This window comes from Lacerta agilis, chromosome 2 (assembly GCF_009819535.1).
Source record: "Lacerta agilis isolate rLacAgi1 chromosome 2, rLacAgi1.pri, whole genome shotgun sequence".
In the NCBI taxonomy this organism is placed as follows: domain Eukaryota; kingdom Metazoa; phylum Chordata; class Lepidosauria; order Squamata; family Lacertidae; genus Lacerta; species Lacerta agilis.
In genome coordinates this window covers 84,768,829-84,785,672 of record NC_046313.1, presented here as the reverse complement: position 1 = coordinate 84,785,672, position 16,844 = coordinate 84,768,829, and the positions used below count along the sequence as shown (strand labels likewise).

The 16,844-nt window shown below is 44.1% G+C and overlaps 1 protein-coding gene across 6 annotated transcripts in view; it reads right to left on the bottom strand.

The window, feature by feature from the left end:
- FGD5 (FYVE, RhoGEF and PH domain containing 5) overlaps positions 1-16,844 on the bottom strand; it is a 148,443-nt gene that overhangs the window by 66,482 nt on the left and 65,117 nt on the right. For all 6 annotated transcript variants that reach the window (XR_004426032.1, XM_033141108.1, XM_033141107.1 and 3 more), the window contains exons 4-5: positions 5,536-5,594; positions 5,396-5,426 (exon numbers count right to left, since the gene is read on the bottom strand). Coding sequence is in view for 5 of the 6 variants with exons in the window: in XM_033141108.1 (XP_032996999.1) it covers positions 5,396-5,426; positions 5,536-5,594 (90 nt within the window). In the remaining variant the exon portion in view is untranslated. The remainder of the gene's footprint in view (positions 1-5,395; positions 5,427-5,535; positions 5,595-16,844) is intronic.

The following is a 16,844-nucleotide window of genomic DNA, read 5'->3' as shown; positions in this document are numbered from 1 at the left end:
GCCAGACTTTTTTCAGCGGCCTTTCCTGTTGCATTGGCGCACTGCGGATTGGCGAGGTGGTTTGGAAACCTCGGAGGCCGGGCTTACCAGGGGCTTGTTTTATCAGGCCGTCGACTTATCTGTTTCAGAGGTTACCCTGGCCATGTGGAGCTCTGCAACAGGCCAGCTGAGGAGGGGGACGGCCGTCTCCCTGCCGGCCATCGGGCTAGTGGGGCCGCGTCCAGCGTGGGACATGTCTAAAATTTTTGGCAGTTAAACCTGCAGGCGATAGCCCTTTGTTGATCCATGCCAATGGGCTCCCCTTGACGCGGCAGCTGTTTTCCTGGGTGATGCGTACGGCGATCACAGCCTGTGGGGTCGTGGCGTCCATTTTGCCCCCCGATCTTTCCGTATTGGGGCGGCATCTACAGCCGCTCATTGGGGATTGACAGAATCAGGAACATGGGGCAGTGGAACTCTGACGCCTATAAGGGCTATGTGAGGAAGCGTTATTGTGGTACTTATATTTTTCTGTTTGACCCCTCAGGTGTAGCGGCTACCCGGATCTGGATTGTGGGACACAGCATTGTCCATTGGGATGGCGCCCGAGCTTTGGAGTCTGGGCTTGGTGCCGGGCTCGGCTTTCCCCATCACGTGCAGGTGTCATGGTTAGCCAGGCATGGATTGCAGTGGGGCGAACTTTTACCGTTGATTCGGCACCGCTGGAGTTGGGATGGTCGGCCTGAGGCAATAGTGGTGCACTTGGGGGGAAATGATTTGCCGATCATGGACTGTCTTCCATTACGTTCCACAATTCAGAGGGATCTGGGGGAATTAATGTCGCTGGTGCATGGGTCTAAGCTTTTCTGATCGCATTGGTGGCAGAGGCGGGAATGGCAAGGCAGCCTCCGCCCGGCGGGTACCGAAATTCCAGGAAATGCATTAATTGGTTGCTTCCTCTAAAGTCCTGGAGCTGGGTGGATCCATTATTAGGCACCTGAGGATTTCTGCCAGGGCAGTTCAGCTTTATCGGGCTGATGGAGTCCACCTTTCTTCCCGTTGGAGTGATATCTTGCTGGAGGATATTGCGGAGGGTTGAAAGGTTGGATTGGGATGGTGAGCGGTTGGCGGCGAGCTTGGGGTAGCTCGTGTGGCGGTTAGGCATTGGTATAAATTTGCTTGCACTAGGGGTCAGGATAGGCTGGGCCTGCCCCTAGTAACGCTGCTTCAGAGGTATGGATAGGCTGGGCCTACCTCTGAATGCGCGGGGCAGGGGTAGGAAATTGGTTGGGCCTACCCCTGAAAATAAGGGTATTCTGTTAAAAGAATCCAGGGACTCTTTCTGCTTTTGTCCATACCCAGTGGTGGGAGGCTTGGGCCAAGCGGAGTCCTAGGGAGCATTTGGGGGAGAGGCCTGGGTCGTTGCCCGACTCCGCTTCTGCCTTAGGTGTTCACCCTTTTCTGACTTCGCCCTCAAAAGCGAATGTCAGCTGTCCCATGGCTGGGGGGACAGTAGTCGGTTCCAATGCCTAAGCAACCACTCACATTGGCTGTATTTAAATAAAGTTGTGGCCAAAATTATGCCAAAAACCCAAACCAAAATTAATGTGTCATGTCTGAATTACTGGGGGGAGCTGGGACGGTAACCTCGACATGCAAAGCGTGTTCTCCCATCGAAGAGAGCACGGGTTGCAGAAGGGTTAAAGGAGCAGCTCCAAGTTAATGGGAGGGGGTTTTGGGCTGGCCACAGCTAGGATTGGTTAAGGCAAGTTGCTGGGGAGTTTAGCATGTTGCTAGTTGGTTGATTGACAGTTCTTGCCTTTATAACCTAAGTTTGTGAAACTTTGGTTTCACTTTTGCGGTGTGCAACGGATCTCCCGCCCGCCCTCCCTAATTTGGGAACGGCGCTTTTGCTGCTTGACCTTGCTATGCCTGTCATGGGGTTGTCTGCTTTGAAGCGGGAGCCTGGTAGGAATTTATCCGGTGGCTGATTGGCTTTTGTCACTGGTTTTGCCTACTACGTAGCAAATCGTCACAACTTGTAAGGTTGGCGGTTAGGCATTGGTATAAATTTGCTTGCACTAGGGGTCAGGATAGGCTGGGCCTGCCCCTAGTAACGCTGCTTCAGAGGTATGGATAGGCTGGGCCTACCTCTGAATGCGCGGGGCAGGGGTAGGAAATTGGTTGGGCCTACCCCTGAAAATAAGGGTATTCTGTTAAAAGAATCCAGGGACTCTTTCTGCTTTTGTCCATACCCAGTGGTGGGAGGCTTGGGCCAAGCGGAGTCCTAGGGAGCATTTGGGGGAGAGGCCTGGGTCGTTGCCCGACTCCGCTTCTGCCTTAGGTGTTCACCCTTTTCTGACTTCGCCCTCAAAAGCGAATGTCAGCTGTCCCATGGCTGGGGGGACAGTAGTCGGTTCCAATGCCTAAGCAACCACTCACATTGGCTGTATTTAAATAAAGTTGTGGCCAAAATTATGCCAAAAACCCAAACCAAAATTAATGTGTCATGTCTGAATTACTGGGGGGAGCTGGGACGGTAACCTCGACATGCAAGACTTAAACTGTCGTTAATGGGAAGAATAGCAGTGGTTAAAATGAATGTCCTACCAAGGATGCTGTTCTTATTCCAAGCCATACCAATTTTGGACAAACTAGACTGTTTTAAAAAATGGCAAAAGGACCTATCGAAATTTATATGGCAGGGCAAAAAGCCAAGAATAAAATTCAAGATTTTAACAGACTCTAAAGACAGAGGAGGCTTTGCCCTGCCGGACTTAAGGCTTTATTTTGAAGCTGCGGCCTTTTGCTGGTTAAAGGATTGGTTTAAATTAGAGAACGTTGATGTGTTGGACTTGGAGGGACATGATAATATGTTTGGTTGGCATGCATACCTTTGGTATGACAAGGTTAAAATCCACAGAACTTTTAAGTCTCATATTGTGAGAAAATCCCTATATCAGGTTTGGACTAGATACAAAGACTTGTTTGAGAGAAAGACTCCTAGATGGATCTCTCCAGTGGAGGCCAAGGCATATAAGAGACCGAATATGTCTGCAAACTGGTTAAGGTATATGGACATATTGCAGCAGGAAGGGGACTCCTTTAAGCTAAAAAGCTATGATCAAGTAAAAAGCCAGGTCCCCGACTGGCTGCACTATTATCAGGTTTATGAAACATTTAAAATGGACAAAAAAGTTGGTTTTCAAGTAGAAAAATCAAAACTGGAAACAGAACTGATAGAATCGAACTTCAAAAACCTTTCCAAAATGTATAACCTTCTGCTAGAGTGGCATACAAAAGATGAACTGGTTAAATCCTCAATGATAGATTGGGCAAAAGATGTAGGACATAATATTATGATGGATGACTGGGAGAGATTGTGGCAAAAAGGTATCAAATTTACTGCTTGTCATGGTTTAAGAGAAAATATAATGAAAATGGTTTATAGATGGTACTTGACACCAGTTAAGATTGCTAAGATGAATACCAAAATGTCAGATGTATGTTGGAAATGTAAACATGCGAAAGGTACCTTTTTTCATATGTGGTGGTTGTGCCCAGTGGTAAGTGCTTTCTGGGACAAGATTTACAACGAGCTTAAGAAGGTAATGAAAGTTACCTTTAGTAAGAAACCAGAGGCATTTCTCCTGAGCATAACCAATGAAGAGATACCCAGTCAGGATAGAGTGTTTTTTATGTATGCCACAACAGCAGCTAGAATTTTATTGGCAAGAACATGGAAAGGTGAAGAGATACCAACGGTGGAGGAATGGCAGATGAAGATGATGGAATACATGGAACTCGCAGAACTGACCGTCAGAGTCCGGGACCAGAGGGAGGGGAAGGCGTCGCAGGAGTGGAAAAAATTTAAAGACTATTTGGTTAAATCAGTTAAACTGAATATTTGAGCAGAATTAGACAGAACACCGGCTTTGGTAGATATGTGTTAGATATAAATGGTAAGAGGAATTGTTGTTATGTGAAAGATGTATGTGTCAAAATATGTTAAGATAGGTTGTTAAGATAAGATACATAGATATTGAGATGTTTGACTAAGTAAAAGCTAAGTATATTAAAATTTGGGTAAAAGTGAATTGAACAATATATAAAGCTACCTTGAAGAAGTATATGTTTTTTGAAGACAGTGGAGGGAACGGGGGAAGTCCCCAAACAGAGAAGTTAGAAACAAGAAATGTACAAAGAAAGATATTGGTTAAGGTATGTATACGTTATCGTTATGTTTTTATTGTTGTTATTGTTTTGAATGTTGATTATGTTTATTGTTGATTATGTTCAATGTTGATTGTGTTTTTTATTGATGCTTATGTTTTGTGTTGATGTTGTATTTTGTTTTCTCTTTGTTTTAATGGAAAATAATAAAATCTTTAAAAAAAAAAAAAAGAAGGAAGTGAGTGGTGAATATCATCAGCTCAGACTCAGACTTTCCACCAGAAGGACTTACACCACAACAGGTGGGGACTGTTTTGCACAGAATGGTTGATAAGATAACAGGTTGAGGGAGTCCAGAGCACTACCAGACCACCTAGCCACTAGTTAATAGGTGCTTGTTCCAGACTACTGGTACTTTAGGGTGGGCTCACAGAGATTCTCCCATTATTTCCCAGAATGCCATCTCCAGTGAGAACTCCATGCCATTTACGTACACTGCAAATATATGTAGAAGGAAGTCCCAATCAACTCAATGGGGTTTACAGCCTAGTAAGTGTGATTAGGACTGCAGCAATGGTCAGTTAATTAATTGACTTATTGGTTAACAACGAGCTATTCGACCTTGTAATTATTATTTTTTCCACACAAAATGATTCATACAAGAAATTCCCACTAGTGCAAAAATGAGAAAATGTCTTTTAGATTAAGAGATGATTTATGCTTTTGGCTCCACAACAAACCTGTGAACTGCAAAGGTCTGAGATCCAAGTGGGAGCTGACTGTATTACTCAACCATACAAAATATTTGTTTGCACAGATAGGGGAAGAATTTGCTGGAGCCACCTCATGCTGACGAAAGCAGCTCTAAAGAATTATTCCTTCTTCCCATCCCAAAGTTGTAAGGAAATACTCATACAATACCTCCAAATTTCTTTCTCTTCTGTCCATGAAATGGATTTCAAGAAAAAGTATGTCCTTTTAGACAAATCATCCTATCAAGCTGTTCTGTCAAAGTTCTATTCCGACTGACGAGGAACTCGAGAGTCTACATGTCTGGCACACACAGAGCAGGATAGCTTTTATCACAAGACAGATTCTTTTGCAATGGTCCAATGAGCATTTCTGCATGACAAGCCACTCCTGACAGAGTTCACCTCAGCCTCTTCAACTGCCTTTTCTGTCTCCTAAATTATACCTAAGTAAGAGAGCAATTAGGTTTTGACAATTAAAATGATTTACTTACCATATGTAACAGCCGGAGCATCTCCACATATCTGTGGAAAGAGACAGTTTTATTAATTGTCAACCAGCTACAGCTGAATAAATCAATGTGCAATGCACAGCCCAGCTTACTGCAAACCAAATTTTAGCTGGTGGACTTACTCTTTCTCTGAAGACACAAGCTCCTGGGCAATGAGGTGGGCTCTGGATTGTCCTTCCTTCTGTACAAAACAAAATAAACAAAGGTCAAAAATTCTCCATAACAGAGAATGTAAAATGACAGAGAATCCTCTCAGTCCGAACACTCTTTGGACCTGGTGGTCTAAGAACATCAAAGCACTGTGGAGGAATAAACTTCAATACACACCAACTGCAAACCAACACAACATGTACAACCCATCATAGTACAGTGGTACCTTGGGTTAAGAACTTAATTCGTTCTGGAGGTCCATTCTTAACCTGAAACTGTTCTTAACCTGAAGCACCACTTTAGCTAATGGGACGTCCCGCTGCTGCTGCGCCACCAGAGCACGATTTCTGTTCTTAACCTGAAGCGTTATTTCTGTGTTAACGGAGTATGTAACCTGAGGTACCACTGTATCTTTCAGGTAGAGGAATGTACAAGATCTTTCAACCATTTAATATGAAAAAGGTTGGTTAATCTTTTCCATATGGGGCAGGCAGGCACAACTGATAGGCCACATCCTAGCATCTGTCTGCTAAGTAAAAGATATTTCATCCATTTAATGCAAAATGTTGATTAGGTGCTCATCTTTTCCCATATGTGAGGCACACTTCCAAGGGGATGGCATACAGGAGAATGACTGCAGGAAATATAAAGTATGGTGTATAAATTATGCTTCGCGCTTCTGATTTGCTTTTTCAAGGAATGTTAATTTCTAAAGATCACATGGAGTTGGTTCTCTGTATGATAATTACTGCAAGGGTGACATTTGAGAGCTATTGGGAAACTCAAAATAATCTATTAAAACAGCATGGTTAATTTAGCTATAGATTATTACCCTAAAGGTAAGGAACAAAGAAGGAAGGCAGAAATGGATAATTTCAGAAAGAACAGGAGCCCATTCTTAGACAAAAATTGTTCCAAGTTCTAGCTATTTCTTAATTTACTATATAACAGAACAATTAAGTTTATGACATTTATTGTAACATATACAGAGGGTCAGCTCCGGAAAAGATGGGTAAAGTTATTGCCACCACATTCCTTGCTTTTGTGAGACATAGCATGCCCTTAGAATCTCTAGGGTAGGGTTTCCCAAGCTTGGATCTCCAGCTGTTTTTGGACTACAGTTCCCATCATCCGTGACCACTGGTCCTGCTAGCTAGGGATGATGGGAGTTGTAGTCCAACAACAGCTGGAGACCCAAGTTTCGGAAGCCCTGCTCTAAGACCTAAACGGATGCCAATGCCACCAAACACCAAGGAAACACATGAAAAATGAAATAAACAGACTCCAGTGACATCACAAAATACTACAGTGGCATAAGCTTTCTTGAAGGAGTGATGGACAGGCAGACAGAGAGTGGCGCACATGTATATAAATAATGCACACATCCACTTGGGTACAGAGGAAGTTGCTAAACAGCAGCGCGAGAAAGCACCCTGGCCACTCGGCACGTCCTCTACTGATGGGCTTGGCTCAGATCTGCCAAGAAGCAGAGCATTTTTCACTACTGACCAAGGCCCCCTCTCTCTTCTTGTATACAGTTTGTCACAGTCAGCCATTCTATTAGTGATTAATTTGTCTTGAGCCAAAAGCCAAAACACTGGTACCCCTGGTGTCACATGGCCTGTCTAGGGCGAGTTCTGAGACAGTGTCTCTAGGCGTTGCCCCGTCTTGTGTTGTTTAATTGCTGTTTGTTTAACCAGGAAATGAACTCTGAGATTGACGACAGTGTCCGGAGACAGACTTCTGGGAACAGGGAGATGTAGGGAGCTCAGGTCCTTCGACTATCAGGTTCCTAACACTGAACCCAAGTGGTGGTGAAAATACGAAGATCTGCCATTTCATTTTAGAGAACGTTGCCAGCTGCTTGCTTTCTAGCCTAGCAGCAAGTGCTCTGAATGTACGCTTCCTTCACAGACTTGTGTTTCCCAGTAGCTGCAGAGACTCCAGCCCCTGCTGTTAACTTTGGTGAGGGAAGCAATGGATTTGACACAAAGTTCTGGCTTCTTGCCTAGTCAAGCCCTGTCGCTTTTAATAGCCTTATCTTTCTCCAGATCTAAGGGCTTTCCAGATTCCGCCTCCCTGCAAATACTTTTACCTTTAGCATGGTATTTGCAACGGCAGTGCCATTAATCCAATAAGGGATGAGGAGATAAGTCCACAGAGAAGGAGAATAGTACTGGTGGTGGTGATATAATATCAGAGGAGATATTTTAGCATTGGGGAGGTGACATACCCAGACTTCCAGGGGGTGGGAATTGTTTAAAAGGAATAAGCGCAAAATGTGGGACATCGGGAGGTGGTGGCATGTGCTATCCATGACAGGTTGTTGGGGGGGTTTTGGGTTTTTTTTGCAGAAAGTCAAAATCCTACTGACCCCTCATCAGCAGTTATGATGAAAGAGGAAGGTTGAAGACAGGGGAAGAGCTTCCCATTCTGGAATTTGCCGCTATAACGCTTGGTTATTATTGGTTCAAGGTGGAGCCAGTTCAGAAGAGGTAGGTAGTCTTTGTTATGTTAGCCACCTTCTTTGAAAGGATTTCAGGAGCAAGAGAGTGCTCAGCCTTTCTAAAATAAAATGTTATTTAAAAAGGCTTAAGTTTCAGTAAATGGCATAGCCATGTATGCACGAGATAACTTTGCAAAGTCAAAACTGCACTGCCGAATACACTGAACAACCACCCCAAAAATCAGTTGGCTCATAGAGAAATGTAACTTGCAACTAGAAATTTATACTCTCTTTAGCCCAAGTCCTATTTACATTTAGTTAGAACCAGAAGCGTTTGAGTATAAAACAGGCTTAAGTGTGCCTAAATCTATTCATGTGAGCTAATGTCATATGAAAGAAGCATGTGGTGGAAATTACATGCCCGTGTCAGCCAGCACAACGTCCCTCCCAAGGCTGTTTTTTCCCTTCTCTTTGTCTTCATCTCTGTATGCTCAGGTGACACCCCAAGCAGATAAGACAGGAAAAGGCACGGACAGCATGGCTAAAACAGAGACTTGCCCCTATATATGAAATGTATGTGTCTTATTGATATTGTGCCACTGCCTGCCAAAGGGATGAATAACAGGATAAATATCAAGGAAATGCAGGCTAGGGTCTGATGTGAAGCATTAGCAAGAGCAAATGTGTTTCAGGAGGCCATTAACGCTTTGCAAGCAGCTCTTCATTCATTCATGAGGTGCTTATCCTTTCTAGTACAGGCACTTTTATGGATAACATCCGTTTATCATTCTTGGGACAGGAGAGCCTTAGCTCACTTGTGACACAGCTTCCTGTTTTCCTATTCCAGCCTGTTCCAGGTAGCCATGTCTGAGGCAGCTACTATTTTCAGCTGCTTACTGATTTGATAAAAACATGGAAAGATACCGTATTTTTTCGCGCCATAGGGCGCACCGGACCATAGGACGCACCTCATTTTTAGAGGAGGAAACAAGAATTTTTTTTCTGGTTTTCCTCCTCTAAAAGCCCTGTTTTTTGAGGATCAGCTAAAAGTTTTGCAGCTTTTTTGCAAAGGGAAAAGCCCTGTTTTTTTGAGGATCAGCTAAAAGTGTTGCAGCTTTTTTGCAGAGGGAAAAACCCTGTTTTTTGAGGATCAGCTAAAAGTTTTGCAGTTTTTTTTTGCAAAGGGGGGAAAGCAAAGCTCCTTTTGCAAAGGGGAAAAAGCAAAGAGGAAAAGCTCTGTTTTTATGGGGTTCAACTCACATCTCTGCAGCTTCTAAAGGAAAGGGAGCCTTTTCTACAGTTTCCAGACAGATAATCTAATCAGCCAGTCACATGTAGCTGGGGAATCAAACAACCTCCCTCTGCAGCACATTCAACAAAGGAGACGGGGCTGAAAGGGACCCAGAGACTCTTATCTCTCTCCCGATCTCTTGCTGATCAGCTGCTTAGCAGGGTCCTTTCAACACCCCCTTTTCTCTTTGTAAAATAAAAAGCATGATCCTCTTTTGGCCCATTGGCAATTCAGCTCCAGGGACCACCATTCGCTCTATAAGACGCACAGATATTTCCCCTTACTTTTTAGGAGGAAAAAAGTGCCTGATGGGCAGCAGTCTTCCAGGGTTTGAGGGAAAGCTCTTTCCCACCACTTGCTACCTGGAGGTACCAAAGATCAAACCTTCAGCATGCAAGGCAAGTGCTCTGCCTCTGAGAGTTACTGTCACTCGATGTGGTGTTTGCCCATTCCTCGTGATTTTGTTTGTACAGGGGGATGGAAATGGTTAATGTAGATTGACTAATGAGAAAGCTCAGAGGCGGAGCCTACCTGGTTTTGAGGCTCAGCCCAGGGATTTTACCATTGGGAGATAGAGGAGTCAGACAGAGCCAGTAAGACGAACACAGTGGTTGTGACAGCTAGAGTGAGAGACAGGGATAGAACTGAGAGAGAAGAGTGTGACAGTGTGAGATAGTGCCACATCTAGTTAAGGACGCGCATTTAAGAAACCGTTCTGAATATATTTAAAACTTCTTTGTTCTTCAATAAACTTTAATGTTGACTTTACAACCTGACTGAGACTCAGTATTTCACCAGAAGAAACCTGGTTGGTGGCAGTGGAAGAATAAAGCAGTGGTGTACAGGTCAATAGTCCGTGAAACGACCGGGGGCTCTGTACAAACGCCACACTCGCCTAAAGATGATGTACATGCAAGGGAGGTGGCTTGCAATTCTGAAACAGTGCAATGCTTTAAACCAGCCTGTTCCAGTTGCCTTTTTGGTTTAATAGACCTGACATATGCATGATGGAAAATAAGAAGGTTAAAGGATGGAACATGTTAGCGTTCTTTGGGAATCTAAAAGCCTTACAGAAAAGAAATAATGGAGAAGTAAACAGTTCAGTCCTGCAATCAAATATAGGACCTGTACTTAGCCAAGTTATAGCAGGATTGGGGGAAAGAGAGAGAGAAAGAGACTTCCCAAACATGTAAGTTTATATTGGGCAGTAGGACAGTTTGGGAAACCCTCCATTTGTTGAGGAGTTAAGGCAAAGACTGAGCAAATTTCAAATACGCTTGGGTGTAGTTTTTCTTGCCACTGAATCCAAGAGAGATGATGAGAATGCTAGATTTCAAGGCAAAGGTAACCCTGCCACTACCATTGGCTGAATGCCTCTTCTGACCCCGAAAGAGTGCAGCACTTTGATCTGGTGGTCACTGGATGAATTATTAGAGGCCTGTATTTTATAAAAAGACATGCAACCACCCTACTCCACATATAGTAAATTTGCCATTGGTGTGGGACTGGAGTCAAAATCGGCAATGACAAATCTCCAGAAGTTTCTTGTTTTATTGTAATGGGCAAGGGCATATAATGCTGGTGAGCCAATACCTGCAGTATTTCCACTGACCTTTGTACCTGCTCTACCACTCGAGATATCACAGAAGGCAGTGGTGGCATTATTTCTCTGGGTGCCATTACCCCAACCCTGCTGTCCATTGGTGGCACCATTTGGGCTATGAAACAAGTAGTATTCAGAGAGAAGAATTCAACATGGCGCTGTGGCAATTGTTTTGTCAGTGCAAGCCCTGTTGTGCTGGTGGAAGTCCTTGCATGGGCTTCATCTAGCGAGACGAGTTCCGTTCAATCTCACTCTGAGAATTAGTTCACTATGGCAATACAGGATGGTAAATAAGATCAGGACAATAGTGCTGAATCACAGAAGGGTCAGTTGAACCTAAAACCTATGTGCCTCAAAGTTAAAAATTAAAGAATGCAAAGTGGAAAATTATGTCTCCTGCTCCCTTTCTTAGAGGGAGGTATATCACACCATCTCCTGGGGAATCTGTTTAATTATACACATCCTCTTTGTGGGGCGGAGTAGGGGGAGAGAAGCTTTCTAAATTTGTCTCTTCCTTAAAGGGACGCAAAACAGTCACTCCCCAAATACATGGCTTACGCTCGAGGTTTTCATTTTTGGATTTTTTTTTTTTAAGTATGTGCGCTTGCTTCATTATACGAAGGTTAAAGGTTTGCAAAACAGAATGATTAATGGAGCCTGGAAACCAATCCCACCCAGTAGAAAGATAAGAAACAGCAAAGACAATTTGACGTGCTGCAACAGTGGGGCTGTTGCTGCTTGGCTCTCTGCAAAATCTCTGTGGCCTAGCCTGCTATTTCCTCTATTTGCAGACAGATCTGTTCTGCATGCTGCAATTGTTCACCATCCTGTCCCTTGCTCCGTGTTGTTGCCATACATTTCTGGCAACTCACTAGGGCAGGGTGGGGGGTGATGGTGTCTCATTCCCACTGATGACCACGTATCAAAGATGTGAAATTCTGAACACCCCTCTAAGCCTGTTAAACGGTTGTTGCACCCAGGTATATTAGGGTTTTCTAAAATGTAGGTGTTTTCCTTCCTAGACAGAAGGACCCACCAAGAGGGGACACTAGTCTCAGGTTTTATTTATAAATTATTTGGCACCAGCTTGTCACATTGTAAAAACTTTTCCAAATTTGAAGCCAACACAGCAGATAAGATGTTGACTGCCTTTCTCTGTAGAGAGACAGGAGCAGTTGCGAAAGGGAGCCTGTTCTTGCATTTTCAGGACTTTATTAAGAAGCCCTACAGCAGCATTTTCGAAGCTTTCCTTGGGAGATGGGCTAAGAGTGGTTTAAAAGAACGGCAAGAGAATTGCCACTTGGCAAGTTTTAAATTAGCCTCGCTGGATTTATTTTATTTCTTTTGCCTCTAAACCCATTAAACAGTTTGGCCTCGGCGCTAGGAGGACAGCAATTGCAGATCAACATGCATTTAAATTAATTAGTATAGGTAAATGAGCATGCAGATAATAAGGGCCTGTATCTATTTCACACACACACCCCCCCCAGCAGAGAGAAGTAGAAATGATATGATTTGAGGTGCACAGGGGTAGCACATGGATTAAAACGTACAGAACATGAGGACCAAGCAGGCTTGCGTCTGCTGGCCCTGGCCCTGCTACTACCAAGACGTCTACATAATCAGGATTCTCAGTAATAGTGGGAATCTACATGCAGACCTTTGCCCAGGGCCGGCCCACCCATGAGGTGAGGTACGGCAGTAGCCTCAGGTGGCAGATCTGGCCTCAGAGAGCACATTGATTCCTACTGCAGCGGCAGCTTATCTGTTGCCACCTGCTGTGGTCTCTCTGGCCTCCTTTTGTTCCCCCGCTGCCTTCAGCAAAGTGGGGTGTGTGTGGAAGAGTCAGTGGGAGCTGTGGTGAGGGATGTGGAGGAAGAAGAAGAGAAGGCATGCACCTAACAAATAAGTCTGATTAACTGGCAGATATAAAGGTACGGGCAGATTGCATCTTACATTGACTTCACGTACGCAATCGCAGCTTCATGTGCATCACTGAAAATTTAGAAATAAATAAAACACGGCAGGAGAGCAAGAACCCCCCGCCCTGGGAAGGGCCATCTGAGATCTCAGGGGAGCCCTCGGGGAAGCCCTCACACAACCTTTCCAAAGCTGGGGGTAGGGTCTCTGCCTTGTGGGGCAGGGTGGAGGGAAAGGTGCGCTCAGCACCAGTTTCGGACAGGTAGAGTTGGTTGTGTGGGGGCCCTCCTGGGTCTTATATGCTTTTTACTTATACATGTGACAGCCAGGAACGTAACCCCCGAGTAAGATGAGGTCTACCTATACAAGGCAGTACTGGATTTACGTATAAGCTAAACAAGCTATAGCTTAGGGCCCCACTCTCTTGGGGGCTCCCCCCAAAAAATAAAGGGAAAAAAACTGGATGTACATTTCCAAAATATAAGATAAAAAACAAATAAACTTTGATAAAATACATAATTTGTTATGTGCAAATGGCCTTAGATACCAATTTAGGTCCATAAATTACCATATACCATATATTCAACACAAAAAAACCAGTGACAATTTGTTGTTCGCAAAGGACAGCTGGACATATAAAGGGCCCCATTACCTTCAGTAGCTTAGGGCCTCATCAAACCTAAATCCGGACCTGTATACAGGTGCTGATCTGAATTTAGGCTTCCCACCGTCTTTTGTTCAAACAGAGCAACCTTTGCTGAAGGCCTTGAATTAACAAAGCTCCATGTTTGGGAAGTATGTTTATGGGGCTTGTAGATTATATGAGTAAAATTGAAATGGAATGTGCAAGTCAGATTCAGCTCTCCAACACTTGGGGGTCCCTGAGGGTGAGAAATTGCTTGTGCTTGTAGGTGATAGTTACCCCACTGAAACCATTTGTGTGTCTACAGTATACTCGAACGGGTATAGAGAGACACAGACAAGGATCTTAATGCTCGCCCCCCCTTTTTTTTTTACTCTTAACATAAATGGGTCTTCCCCTTGGAGAAGAATCAAGCTGAGTAGACATACAAGGGAAAACATGTGCTGCTCCTAGCTCCACATTTCACATTAACTTTTTGCATTGAAACCCCAGGCAGCAGTTAAGTATAATGAATGTGACTTTTTTTTATTTCTCCTGCATTGAGAGTAAATGGCAGGCAGGACCATCCTACAGCGGCAAACGACTTTCTATAAATCCAAAATCACGCTTAATTGCCTCTATTATGACCTTTAAACATCTGTATCCTGAGTTTTGTCTTTATAAACATTAGCATTACTGCTGAGATCACATTAATCCGCTTTAATCTTTACTGTGAAATCGTTCTGCTTTCCATATATAATTTTCAGCTGCTCGTACAAATGTATGCATCTATTTTCTCCCAGATACAATGGAGCAGCCATGCCGGTTTACGTCTTCCCTGTTCACTGAGGATAACATAATGTCACTTGTTGGACCAAACTAAGCTCATGTGTTTGCTGCTTGGTTGGGGGTGATTTGGGCCATTGACTGCATGCAAGGAGTAGATATAGCTTGCCCCTGGTTACGATTGTCCATGTGCTTGGCACCTGAAATGACGAGGCAGCCCTCCTGCAAAGGGCTCTCCTTATCTCAGGCTGAAATGGTAATTTAATGAGGATTTCAGGGAAAGGGGGTGTTTTTGTGCCCCAATCTGATGCTTGCTTCCAGCAAGCTTTTCTTGAACAAGCTGGAAAAAGGCAAGGTCACCTTTGCTCAGAGCAATGGGATAAATATATAAAAGTGACACACATGTGAAGAATGGCCTCAATATGCCTCTTAGGTAGTTGTTAGCTGGGTAAAACTGAGCTATAGGGGTCTACGTGAAGAGCACCCCCTTCTCCAAGGAGTAGCACGGCAATTTTTTTTTAAAAAAATGACAGCATCCTGTTGAAAATTTGCTAGTCCAACACCAGCTGCCAGGGATTCCCCCCTCCCCCAATGGATCCAACCTTGATAAGAAGATCCAGTTTTAAACAAAAGACCTCCCCTAGAATACAATGTGACTCTGGGGGTGGGGTGGGGGGAACACACTACATATTTTACAAGACAAACTACATGTTATTATGGGTGGGATCCAAAATGTTCTGCACAAATTTGCCAGCTTAATTGGAGTGATCGAGCTGCAAAACGAGAGGGGGGCCAATCCTTCCCCCAGCACCAGGTTTGGGATCAAAACTGCTCCCTGCAATTTGCTGTTTTATACCACAGGGAGAAATATTTCCTTCTTTGCTTGTATGTCTGTATTAGCTGCCATTAAACATAACAATCCTTTCAGGGTAACTTCTATCATATCAATATACAATATATATATGTTTTAAAAAAATTCGAAACAACAACCGTAATGCTGAAATCAATAACCAGAGAGATTCAGCAGCATAAAATCATCATAAAAAGTTTAGGTAAAGGTTATATTTGCTGACATTCTGAGGATAAAATAAGCCGGTGGGCATGTATACTCCACGATATGGTTGGGTGGGTGCTTCATTTCAAAGAGGTTAGCTCAGAAGAGCAGAGACGCACAAGATGTAACCGAAATGTACACTCCAGACTAAGAATCAGCAGCGGAGCAAGCCAATCGGGTACCTGGGGTGGCGTGCGTGCCCTGCGCCCAGGGGCATGGCCAGCCGGGGCAGGATGCTCCACGGGACCTCCAAGGAGTCTGCCTGCCTCCTCCCACTTAGCCGCCTTACAGCTGAGGGGGAGGCGGCGGGGGGACTATTTGGGGCAGTGCAGAGCATGTGGGCGCTCAAACCACCGCGTCACTCCCAGGAGAGACCCGTGGCTCAGGCGCACTGCAGGCCCCGCGGTGAGTGCCGACTGGCATTTTGTCACCCCCCTCAGTGGTGATACCCGGGGCGACCACCCCACCACACCCCCTTCCTCTGCCCCTGCTAAGAATGTTGGGTTTTCCTTTGTTTTTTAAAGTGTGGTCAAGAGCCAAATTATGTCCCCAAATTTGCACAGAGGTCATGCCTAGGGTGGTATAGTCAGAAGTGGCTGTTACTTTGGAACAGCGTAGTGAATCTATGAAAAAACAAAGGCACCATTCAGCCAAATTTAAGGGATGGTGCTTAAGTCTCTTCCATTCAGTGAGACGAAATTAAGTACGTTCCACCTGATTGTGCCTTTGGCTACTTTTAATATATATGCTTAGTTATTTTTATTTTTAACTGAGCCCCATTCCAACCAGTATAAAATTACATGCAGAGACATAAGGGAATCTAAGCTCACAAAACTGAAGAGCAAGAATCTCTTGTATAGCAGATCCTTCCCACCCTCAGTAGAAGCACTGTTAATAAAAAAAAGTACACTTTCTGGATAAAACCATAGATCTTATCTGCTAGGTGATCTCATGCCTTTATTCAGACTGATTTTCCCCTGGGAGATGGAAACCATAGACTAACAAGCAAAACATTAAAAAAGAAAACCAAAAACTTACTCTTGCTTCCAGACCAGCCCAAATACTGTTTTCACAAGATTAGCTCACTTCCAAATCCTTGGTACTATTTTTGGCATCCGAACCTACTGAAGTCTGCCAATTCTCCCTAAGTGACAGCGCACTGAAATTTGCTCTTGTTTTACAACTACTTCATCTTGCGCTAAGGATTTCCCTACAAGAGAGAGACAGTACTTTTGCTGGGTACTTAGATTATTTACTTACACTTCATCACTCAAACATGGCTTTTTGATAAAATGGCTAATATTGCAATCCTTCTTTACACGTGAATGCAAAAGGAAGTTCCACTTAGTTCAATGGAGCCTTTTCTGAGCTAAGTATGCATGGGACGGAAGCCTAAAATTCTCTCAGAGGGCTGAGAGTTTTTTGTATGAAAGCCTCAGAAAGTCGTAATCCATTACCAACAATGACAAGTGCTACGTTATGGTATCAGTGATATGCCATCCTTCTTGTTCAATCCTGTCAGGAGTGTCTGACAGCATCCATTTTGGGAATTTAGAGAA